Consider the following 12352-nt stretch of genomic DNA (forward strand, 5'->3'; position numbering starts at 1 on the left):
TGGCCACCATCCAAAAGACAAAGAACAACAAATGTTAGTGAGGTTGTGGAGAAAGGGAACCCTCCTACACTGCTGGTAGGAATGTAAATTAGTTCAATGACTGTGGAAAACAGTATGGAGGTTCCTCAAAAAGCTCAAAATAGAAATACCATTTGATCCAGGAATTCCACTCCTAGGAATTTACCCTAAGAATGCAGTAGCCCAGTTTGAAAAAGACATATGCACCCCTATGTTTATCACAGCACTATTTACAATAGCCAAGAAATGGAAGCAACCTAAGTGTCCATCAGTAGATGAATGGATAAAGAAGATGTGGTACATACACAGAATGGAATATTATTCAGACATAAGAAGAAAACAAATCCTACCATTTGCAACAACATGGATGGAGCTAGAGGGTATTATGCTCAGTGAAATAAGCCAGGCAGAGAAAGACAAGTACCAAATGATTTCACTCATCTGTGGAGTATGAGAACAAAGAAAAAACTGAAGGAACAAAACAGCAGCAGACTCACAGAACCCAAGAATGGACTAACAGTTGCCAAAGGGAAAAGGACTGGGGAGGATGGGTGGGAAGGGAGGGATATGTGGGGGGTGGAGAAAGGGAGCATTATGATTAGCATAATGTTGGGGGGTGCCCGGGGAGGGCTGTACAACACAGAGAAGACAAGTAGTGATTCTACAGCATCTTACTACACTGACGGACAGTGACTGTAATGGGGTATGTGGGGGGGACTTGCTGAAGGGGGGAGTCTAGTAAACATAATGTTCCTCATGTAATTGTAGACTAATGATACCAAAATAAGAAAAAAAAAAGGAAAAAAAGAGACATTAACAAAAACTAAAAAAAAAACCAGTAATACACCTTAGAATTGCCAGAGACTTAATTTTTTTGTTAATGACTTAACCTATAACAAACAATATTTCTAATGATAACTTCTCCAAACTATACAGAAGATGGCTGCATACTAAATTCACAAAACTCTTGTAGATTAAATTCAAGCAATTAAAAACATATATGTATTTGTGCTACTCCACTGGAAAAATGTACAAGAAACTTTGCCTTGATTTTCTCAGGGAATTCTAGTCTTTGGTCACATACCATTTTTACCTATTAGTACATTTATTTTCACTTTTTTTTTTAATACAAAATACAAACAAAAATCATAAAGCAGATTTCCAGGTAAGAGAAGAGCCAGATGACTGGATTTGCCTGCCAAGGAATAAGCGAATACTCACCTGGAGGGGGATTGGAAGAAACAACAGGGGGAGTTGGAGAAGTGAAGCCATCAGCAAGGGTCTGGGCACCCCCAGCAGCAGCATCTGGGGCAGTGGAGGAAGGGACAGTAGCAGGAACAAGAGGGGCAGGGGCAGATGCAGAAGTAGCAGGAAGGGGAGGAGTACCAGCAGAGCCAGCAGGGGCTGAGGGGAAGAGGAGTAAGAGGCAGCATTAATGAGGCAGTCCCATCAGGCAGGATTAGAAAAGGCATAAGAGAACTTATCTTTAGATACTCAATGCTTAACACTAACCAAAGAATAGAAGATAGGGTTAAAAAAGAATGGGGCTATGTTAATGAATTATTAGGTTTGCAGCAAATAAGTCAAGATGCTCAGGGTAACAGATTTTTAAATTCATTAAAAAACAATCATTCCTTTTTACCTGAAAGCCACCACTCTGGAAGAAAAGTGCTCCCTATATATTGTAATTTTTGGCATAACATTCTGTAAATAGTATATAAAGCTAAACACAATATACTAGGAAACAACAGTATTCCATTTTGAATCACACAGATCAGAAAATAAACATATACTCCAGACATAAAGTTCTATCAGGTAAAAAAGGAATTAAAAAAAATACAAATCTCTTTTTCATCATTTTTAAAAGGTATTATCTATTTATTATAAGTAAATTAAATATGTAATATTCTCTCTCTGTTTTTATGTCATGATTTTAAAACTAAATTTTAACTATGATGTCTTCAGATTAAAGCACACTTTTCCTTTTCAAAGAAAAGGGAGTAGCAATTCAGAGACAATTAAGTTACAAGAGTCCACTAAATGTAACCGTCCAAACTACTTTTAAGTATGTCCAATCCTGTGTTACCAATACGATCGCACTGAGTCCCCACTGTGTCCAGAGGCATGCACTGTCATAACACTCACGGGAATTAAACATATATTTCATACTAAGGTGGTACTTGAAATTCTTTATGACAACTGAGCCACAGCACCAAAGACATAAAGCCAAGGAACAGAGAAGTGTGTAAGCATAAACTCATAAACCACTTGGTTAAAAACAACAAATGCATAAAGATTTCCCAACATTTATGGAGTCCTAAAGGTAAAAAAAATCCTGATTATGAAGAAAGCCCACTGCAATTAAACCAGAAACTGAATTCAAATTCAGAAAGGGCAGGCGGCGATGAGGCAGCACGCGTGTTTACCTGGAAAGACACTGGGAGGAGAGGGAGTGGGGACCGCGATGGGCACGCCCACGCTGCCGCTGCCGCTGTTCTCCCGACTGCTGCTCCGGCTGCTCGGGTGGCTTCCTCCGCTACTCCCACTGCTGCTAAAGAAGTAAAAGCCACCAAAACATGAGTATTTATGTACAGTAAGATCACCAGCATTTCCCAAAATTTTATGAAATAAATATAGCTGCAATAAAGATAATTCAAAGGCCCTCCATTTCAAATATGAATTTCTTAGTAAAAGGAAGAAGCTCAGTTCAAAAAACTTATTTTGACCATCTTTTAATAACCACGTATTAGAGAGACTGAGAAAGAGGGGGAAATTCTCCATAAATACATGATAAATGGTGGGGCTCAAAACCAAAGGTAACATTGCTTTCTTTTATTCCAGTTTAATGCCTGTCTGAAGAAACTTCTGTTATAATAAAAAGATCGTTTTCCAAAAGAGATTTGTTACTAGTTTTACTTGTAATGACATCTTGATATACTATCCCATATTAGTGTTTTATTGTGTATAGTTTTTCATCTGTAAAGTTCCACCAAAAAACAACTTGAAATTTCCCACAACTGGGCCATAACTTTTTCAGTTCAATTATAACTATTAATTTTGAAAAGAAGTTTGCACTTTAAAATGTCTGGGTTGTTTTTTTATTTTTTTTCCCCAGCTTCCTGACTGCTCAACTGCTCAAAGTTGCATAGACCGTAAGGTTCTATGTTTGGGAGTGAGGAAAAGAACTTAGTGCTTGGAAAATGAGGCAGATTTAACTTATCTGAACAAATTATGGTATTATGACCATCACATTTTGCACTGAGGTGGAGAAAATACCTGTAAGTTCGATTTCTTTGATTCACAGAAGCTGTCCTCACAGGGCTCTGCTGCGAGGGAGCCATATTACGGGTTGGGCTAGGTACATAATCGTTTGGTACCACTGGAGGACGCACTGGCTCCAGTGTGCGATAGGGGGAGTGTCGCCTACAAAAAGAAGAGCGTATGTATTGTGGGATTAGCAAATTTCGGCACAATAATTCAGAGTTGCCAGCAGCGAAATACAATTTGTATTCAGAGATAGGAAAATGTGTCTTAACAAATAATCCAGCTACAAATTTCAGTCTTTCCTGAAGTATCACTTCTTCACCATTAGGGTTTTGATGAGTATTGCCTTTAGTCTCCAACCTCATTTCCCTGTGCTAAATGCAATTTTGTTCATTCACTCTCAGAGAGCATGAAGATTTTCCCACCAGATAAGCCAATTTTCCCCAGACTCTTCTTTCCTTGGAGGAGTTCAAGTTACTTCAGTACCATGTCAGTCTCCTAACTGCACCGCATGAATGCACTACTTATCTTCCTCACCCATCTCTCCCTAACCAAAGATATTCAGTGATAGGTAAATGAATCTAGAACTTGGCTCCACAACGCCACACTGACTGACCCAACTGTAACAATAATTTAGTTTTCTATATATATTATATCCACACACAGAAATGCACAATTTAATCTCATCTCCTTCCATTCTCACCTTACTTCCTCCTTTAACTTTCACCTTAATCTCTCGACCTTTAACCTTCCTCAGAGTTCAACATTAAAAGAGAAAAAAAAACTCCACTATTTCTACTTTACTTTGAACTGTAAAGTACAAAACAGACTATATCTTACTAACCTATTCCCCTTTTTCTCAAAATTACCTTTTAAGGAAGAAAATGAGAAGCGTAACAAAGGAAATATGGCTAGGTCGGAAATAGGATGCACACTGGAACACTGGTGATTATTAGCTCTCATCCCTAAGTTTCTCAATTCTTTATGACAATGATAAATACTCAACTGACATGATACTGCCATTATGGCCTTTAAAAGAATAAAAATTGGGATCTCAAGATGTGAAAATTTAAAAGCTTTCTTTTCCTGAAATGATACTGCTCACGTGATTTACAAATTTTTCTGTAACTCACTCTCCCAAAAGCTCGCAAGAATCCTTTAAGTACTGCTCTCCTGGGCTACTCAACTTATGGTACAATGACTGGCTGAGAACACTTGGCAATGACCCCATCCATTCTAACTGCCCTCAAAATCTCCTTGCATAAATACATACATACATTAATGATTAAAAGTAGATAAGGGTCACTAGATGAGATATTGGATCAAAGGAAGAAAAAAGAGTGTCAGGCCCTGGATTTAAAATACTAAAAAGTTTAAGTACCTCTGGAAGTATGATGTAAATACACAAAACCATAAAATAGGAAACTTTTTAATTCCCAAACATCTAGTTTCCACACAGTTTTCCCCAGATAATAAAAATGTTCTGTTTCATCCAAGAAAAAACCTTTCGCTGAGTGAGAAGTACAGTGAAGGTTATGATAAAAAAAAAAAGATAAACAAGGGACAGAGGAACAAAATATGGAAGCTAGGCAAAGACGATGGAAAAACAGGCTGTGACCATCCACCAGCTTGTGATGCTCAGCGATGCTGGTCTTCAAGGGTCCTGCAGAACCCTTACTAATACACAAAGAAAACAAATGCTGGTATACGAATAAACCTTCAAAATTTGAGAGCAGTGGAAAAATCTTATTTTACTACAGACTACAGTGGGTTATCTTGCTAACAATCTTGATTTAAAACCCTGTAACAAAATCCATTAGGTATTATACCTGACAGACATGTATATATTCCACAGGAAAATAAAACAAGTATTTCTTGATCTGACTCTCTGTTCTTAACACTATACAATTATACCCATTTACAGTCTACCCTGAAGTTTAAAACTTATTTGATCAACTAGATTTTTCCTCTCTAATCTAAGCAGGTTTTCTTGGGCGGGAGGGGAGGAGGAAGGGGTCCATCCAAATAAAATCATCCTATTCCTGGCTGGAATTCATTTTTATTTTCTTTCCCACTGTCCTAACTGTAATTCCTCTTCCAACATTACCCTTTCTTTATATCCCAATTCATCCTTCTCCTGTCCTGATTCACAGTGCTTGATTATGTTTTGTTTTTATTTATTTGTTTGTTTTTTTGGTGAGGGGGCTAGAAACAATATTGTCAATTAAAAACTTTAAAGCATATAGCATAAAGCTAATAATTAAGCACTTTGTCTTTGTCTCACACATATTTTTTAAATCCAATTCATAGTACAGTAACTCTGAAAAGTTGACAGAGGACAAATATTACCCCCTTTTACAGATGAAAAAGCTGAATTGCTAAGAGACTGCCTATGCAAGACCACAGAGTGGGAGCTGAGCTGAACCATAGCTGGACCAGTTTTAGTCATCTGGCCTCTGGTATGTATTATGCCCACCTGATCACAAACCTCCACAATAAACCAAATTTGTATACTATGATTCCATAATAGAAAAATGTCAAGCTTTTTCATTAATTGACCATTTCTGCCAAAAGTCAAATCCAGAGGCCACTTCTGTAAGGACTGAATTAGAGCTCAATATTCCTGTAACCACACCCAATACACAGAAGTTTGTAGTCTACACAGCGTTCTTCAGAAGAATAGTTTGAGTAGTCAACTACACTACAAAAGACTAAAATTTTCCAAAAATAGGAATTACAGTACAATTTATAATAAAACCATGAACTTGGGCTAGGATTTTACTTTAAATTTAAAATTCATTAGAAAAAATAACTTCTAAACAAAATCTTTTTAAAGGATAAAGATGTTTATAAAGGATAAGGGTAAGTTACACATAAAAAAGGAAGAAAATATTCTTTTCAAATATTAAAAAGGTTTAAATATATGTAGTGTTTAGTTTTCAATGACACTACATGAAACGGTTTTCTATTATTACTTAGTTACATACTCACCCAAGTGTCCCTTTCCCTGACATTGGGGGACTGGGGGGTTTCTGACTTGGAGGTGTTGTACGCGGCAGCCCACCCATCTTCATATTCTGGGTACTCACCTAAAAAAATTTTGAGGAAAACTCAACTTGCATGCAGTGAAACAAAGTGACACTTTTGAGAAATAATGTTATGCTATTTAACAAAGGGGGGGAAGGTTTAAATAGGAAAAAAAATTAGAGGCCATGCATTTCATATGCAATTTCTACTCTACTATTATTCTACAGTTGTACTCAAAGGACTCTTCCTAACATAAGATTTTTCAAATGATTATTTGCCATTAGGCCATCACACCAACAGATCACTGGTTAGATTATTTGATACTCTATTCAACTGAACTTAAATAGGGTAACTGTAAAAAAAAATTTAGTTTTAATAAAGGATAACTCAATCAGAAACAATAATGCCTTTAAGAATTCCTTGTTTTTCAGATAGTTAAGTGTATCATAAAAAACAAAATACATGTTTCCTAAATAAATTATGCAGCCATAGTCTTGATCCATTGTTAACTAGAGAATATAAAATAAAGCTAAATTGTATGATACACAGAGAAAGCTTTATTTTAAATATCAGATCAGCCTTACAATTTGATTTCTTTCATGTTCTCTTTAATCACCTATCTGAAAACTGCTAGAAGTTAAGGCATGTTCCCAAACATCTGAACTAGAAAGTTAGGTCTGAGGTACCCCCATTCAACTGTAAGCAGTACCCAGGCCACTGGCAATATCCTAGTTCCAGTGGGAATTAAACCCACTCAGGCCCAAGATGAAGATTAATTCATGCATGGGAAAGATGGAACATAGTTCTAAATTAGACCTGGGGTGTGACTCCTTACTATTCTGTTCTCAACTAAAATCCACGTGTAGGAAAATTGGGTAATCTGGGAACAATGGACACTACCAAACAAGTATGTCAGCGCTTACACAGTAAGCCTTAAAACCTGGACATCCTAAGGATTCACAAATATAGTTCAAATGCAATCTCAAATTGTTTGAGATTACCAATTGATAAGAGTTAACGTTGCACCTGACCCAACTTTAAGCCCCTAATACTTTGGATTGCCAAGCACTTCAAAAAAAGATCTCAACTTTTCTAATAAGAGTATGTCTACAATATTCAAACTATACTTGCAAAATGAAATTTCAAGACATTACACCACTGAAATAAGAATACATTTTTATAACTAATTTCAAAATATAAATTCTAAGAAAACTACTCATAATTGTATATAGAGTATCAAAGCTATCAAAATTAACTCTGGCTTAAATGGAATTTTTAAAAATCCTAAAAACTACTTGTCATCTGAATAGGCAATATAATATATCAAGAAACAAACTTTTCAAATGAATAGTCCAGTGAACAAGTTGTGTGTGATGTTAAAACAATATTTAATGACAAATGATACCTCTGAGATGCCAATATTTTTAAAGCGATGCATTTATCTGTAATCCTTTTGTTGTTGCTTTCAAACAATAAATAAAAAACAAACTCTTTATCAAGTAAGAATAAAGATTAACTTATCCTTGCTCTTCCCCTCATTAATAAGCAGAGGGTATGCTAATCACATCTTGAAATGAAAATGCCAGGAGCTTTTAAAAAATATCAATCCACATTTGGGGGAAATTTTAGGAATAATATGACAACCAGTAGCTTTTAAAACTTTAAATCTTAATTCATGATACCAGAAGATTTTTTAAAGTAGTAACCAAAGTCCTTTAAGCTCAACCTTAACATAAAACCCAGTTACTTTAAGTGATGAGGGAGAAGTAGGTGAACCAAACACTAAAACTACATCAGTTTGCTAGAAACAGGAAGGAAAAGGAACAGGGATAGAAAAAGACTGAAAGAGAATTTTATTCTATATATGGAATAGATAAAATACTTGAAAACAGCTCTCCAACTGTGATTTAAGGTTTTGGTATTAAGGTGTTTTTGTTTAAATTGCAGTATCTCCTGTGTTTTAATCTACCCTCAAAAATAACATAAAATAAATAATCTATAAATTGAAATCTGGTAGACACTTCTAAAAATAAAGCATGATATGTTTTATGATCTGTAGAATCATCAGATGAATTAGTTTGGTTAATGGGGCTTAGATGAATAACTTAAATCACTTAAGAAACTGAAGAGTCCCTGTAGAATGTCCAAAAAAGTATAATTTTATACTTTACTGACACTGTACCTTTATGTTAACCGAAGAGTTCTTTTACTTCCTTTGTCATTTTCCATGAAAAATGCCTCTATGCTAAGTAAAACAATGAATATGCTAAGCAGAATATAAATACTGTCATCTAATTTTAATAAACTGTATTTCAAATCTAAAATAATTTCATAAGAAAGTATTTATTGGATAGCCAAAATGGTCCTAAAAACTACAACAAGGGAAGTTTATGGAGGGAAATACTTCCATAAACATTTCATAGCAAGACACCATGATTAAATTGTACGTGTAATGAAGAGAAACCTAACACGGGAGCAGGAACACACCATAAATTCAAGACAAAGAAAGCCACACTGCAGCCACCTCATAATAACATTTTTTTAAAACAAACTGCAAACATAAGCAGAAATTATCATCTGGTGTAGTCAATGTTCCTGAATCACTAGTGGGAGGGCTCATTATACTTTTCAAAGTTTTATGTGCGAATGGAATCAAACTTCGGTGGCTGAATGCAATAATAACTCAACTATGTGCATGTTTTTTTATTCCATAAAGCAGAAAGTCATCATTGAACTATACGTAAAGCAGGTATTAGGTCCAAGGAGGAACAGCCCATTTTTCCTACCAGAAAGCAGCCTTCAAAACAGAAGAAACATTTCATTTAGGTGTTGAAGATTAATGCATGGCCACAGCTCAAAATACTTCCCCGCTGACCTGTGACTATGGAATGCGGATAATACTGGAGGCAAGAGCAGTCCATGACCCAACAGTGATCTGACCTCCCAGGCTTTGGAGATCGCTACAACTAGCACCAACCATCAGGCCAATTTCTACAGTGCTCCTACCTTTCCTGCTCTCTCCTTTTGGCACATTTAATACTTCCTGGAACCTTGAAAAATAATACAACATTCATTACAAATCTCAGTGCTTCCCAGTAACCTGTGAACTTCACTATTTTTATAAAGCTGGCCAGCCCAGTTGCTCTAGTTCATGAAGAACATTGTCCTTGCTACAAAGGAATCTCCCACTGATGTGACCTGCTGTGATATAAGTGGCAAACACATTCTAAAATGACACCTGTGGTATGTCCCTCACTTATCAACCACCTACCACTCACCAGAATACTAGGTACAAGGGTACAAGAATATGAAAAGTAAAGGAGACAATGGTGAACACAAAGGTCTATAAAATGATTTCTCAGCTTTCAAAGAACTTAATGTTTTAGAATAAATAAGACTCCCATTTTTCAAACAAAAAGGAATGTCTACATATTATATAGAAATTACAAAAAAAGAAATATCAATGAGGGAAGGAATAATTATAGAAGGTTTCATACAGGAAAATCAGAGCTGAACTGTTAACAAGGTTTTGGTGGGTTTTTTTGTTTGTTTTTTAAGCAGGACTGAAATATCAAAAGTGAAGAGTAACAGGTATAGGTTGTATCTGGATGTGAAATAGTGAAGATGGGCAGAAGCTATGGTCACACACACCTTGGGGGTCTCCATTCATTGTCCTGTACTGTTCCTCGTTAGTCCCATCCCATGCATAATTATTTAGCTTCTAGAGATCTATAATTCTCTTCAGAGGATATATGTCCCTACTTCAATTCTCAGGGGGCTAGCAGGAAAAGGACCAGGAGATCCTCTGAGAGACATCAAAGCTGAAATCAGAAATGCAAGTGTGAATTCATGAGAGAGGCAATTTTTAGTAAGACAGAAAGCTTAAGGTGCCAAGAGTCCTAAAATAATTCAATACAAAGATAAAGGAATAAGAGACTAGAAATAAGTGGGGGGAGAAAGCAGTAAAGGAAGGAGAAAAATTCAACACCCAAAAAACAAACAATCCAATTAAAAGTGGGTGGAGGACCTGAACAGACATTTTTCCTAAGAAGACATACAGATGGAAAACAAACACATGAAGAGGTGTTCCACATGATTAATCATCAGGGAAATACAAATTAAAACCACAATGAGATATCACCTCACACCAATCAGAGTGGCCACTATCTAAAAGACAAGATACTACTAGTGTTGACGAGGATGTAGAGAAAAGGGAACACTACCTACACTGTTGGTGGGAATGTCAATTGGTGCAGACACTGTGGAAAGCAGTATGGAAGTTCCTCCAAAACTAAAAACAGAAATACCATACGACCCAGTAATTCCACTTCTAGGAATTTACCTGAAGAAAACAAAATCCCTGGTTTGAAAAGATAATATGCACCCCTATGTTTATGTCACATCATTTACAATAGCCAAGATATGGAACCAACTCAAGTGTCCATCAATAGATGAAGAGATAAAGAAGATGGGGTGCATATACACAGTGGAATATTATTTAGTCATAAAAAGGAAAGAAATCCTTCCATTTGGACAACATGGATGGACCTAGAGGGTATTATGCTGGAGAAAGACAAATACCATGATTTTACTTATTTGTGGAATCTAAAATCAAAAGAAAACCAATGAACAAAACAGCAGCAGACTCAGCTCAGAGAAGCGACTGGTGGTTACCACTGGGGAGGAGGTTGGAGCAGGTGGGTGGGGAGAGGGAGAGGGATAAAGGGGCACAAGAATTCTCAGTCACAATATAAGTTGGTCACAGGATGGTAGGAGAATGTGGAGAATGTAGCCAATGATTCTGTAACACCTTCTTATGTTGACAGATAGTCACTGCAATAAAGGGGGCAACTGCTGAATCATGGTGTTGCATATCTGAAACCAATATAGGATTGTATATCAACTATACTTCAGTAAAAAAAAAAAGAAAGAAAGAAGAAAAAGAGGAATAAAGATGGGAAAACTTCTGCTTGATTTTTAAATAGTTTCTGACAACCAGTCTTTGCCAAATAGCACTGGTGGCTAAAGAGTGGAACTAATAGGCAAAACAGACAGGTCTCCTAAAGGTTGTTGTTACTATGGACTTTTTCTTAGTCAAAAAAATGACTACGGGTGAACCATCAGCTGTACCTGAAAGCTAGAAATGTGGGGGACAATTTATCATCCTTTTGTAGGGACTAACAAACACTTAAAAATTGCACTCAAGCAAAAACTTTAGCCCATTTTTTACACAGGGTCAAGGACCTTCAAGATCCCAAGCAAAATTTTCAAGTGCTATGCTCTTAACATTTTAGTTGCAGAAAAATCAACCACTCCTCATTAATTATTTAGAATTTGCCAGCACAGTGTTCAACTGAAATTAATTAACTACATGTGGATAAAATGAAAGTTCCTGTGGCCAGGATTCTCACCTGGCCCTGGTCAGCTAGCTCACTACACACGTGTGGACAATATGTTGCTACTGACTCTAAAGAGCTCTGCCCAGTGCTCTGGGCAACATGGTGGCAGGGTTGCAAGGCTGCAGGAAAGCAAAGGCTGGAGTGGTGGCAGTGCTGAAGACAGAGGCCCAGAGGATGGCTGTGTGGGCAGAGAGGCCCAGAGGCAGACCGGCTTACTGCGTGAAGACTCACTCTGAGTGGATGGGATTCTAGTGACTGACCTGCCACCATGGGAATAAAGTTGGGTATAAACCCTTTCACCCCAAGAAAGTTCTACTGTCATTTCTTTGGTCACACTGAATCCATAGTGAACTTGCTGGGTGCTGAAGTCCATTGGCAAGACACTACATTAACAGTCAGAAGTCTTTACTATTTTTAACTAAACTAATATAGTTACTTAAAGAGTATTTCAGCTTAGCTTCATGAGTGACAACTTTAGTGCTTTCAATAGAAAAATCCATTTCAAACACATCAGTAATAAGGTCTTCAAACCCTCTTTACTATTAAAATAAAGAGTGGAGAAAGGATGTACCAGTTCAAGGCACATTTCACTTTTATATGGCCTCAGGTACATATTAAAACACTTCTAATCTGGCCTTCTATCC

General features: G+C 36.7%; 1 protein-coding gene across 31 annotated transcripts in view; it reads right to left on the bottom strand.

The window, feature by feature from the left end:
- Positions 1 to 12352, bottom strand: part of ABI2 (abl interactor 2) — a 163373-nt gene that overhangs the window by 85004 nt on the left and 66017 nt on the right. For 7 of the 31 annotated variants that reach the window (XM_057503670.1, XM_036928037.2, XM_036928025.2 and 4 more), the window contains 4 exons: positions 6274 to 6371; positions 3295 to 3441; positions 2445 to 2569; positions 1240 to 1422 (listed from right to left, as the gene is read on the bottom strand). In XM_057503670.1, coding sequence (XP_057359653.1) covers positions 1240 to 1422; positions 2445 to 2569; positions 3295 to 3441; positions 6274 to 6371 — 553 coding nt within the window. The remainder of the gene's footprint in view (positions 1 to 1239; positions 1423 to 2444; positions 2570 to 3294; positions 3442 to 6273; positions 6372 to 12352) is intronic. The other 24 variants (XM_036928044.2, XM_036928034.2, XM_036928046.2 and 21 more) reach the window with 5 other exon arrangements.

Source organism: Manis pentadactyla, chromosome 6 (assembly GCF_030020395.1).
Source record: "Manis pentadactyla isolate mManPen7 chromosome 6, mManPen7.hap1, whole genome shotgun sequence".
Lineage (NCBI taxonomy): Eukaryota > Metazoa > Chordata > Mammalia > Pholidota > Manidae > Manis > Manis pentadactyla.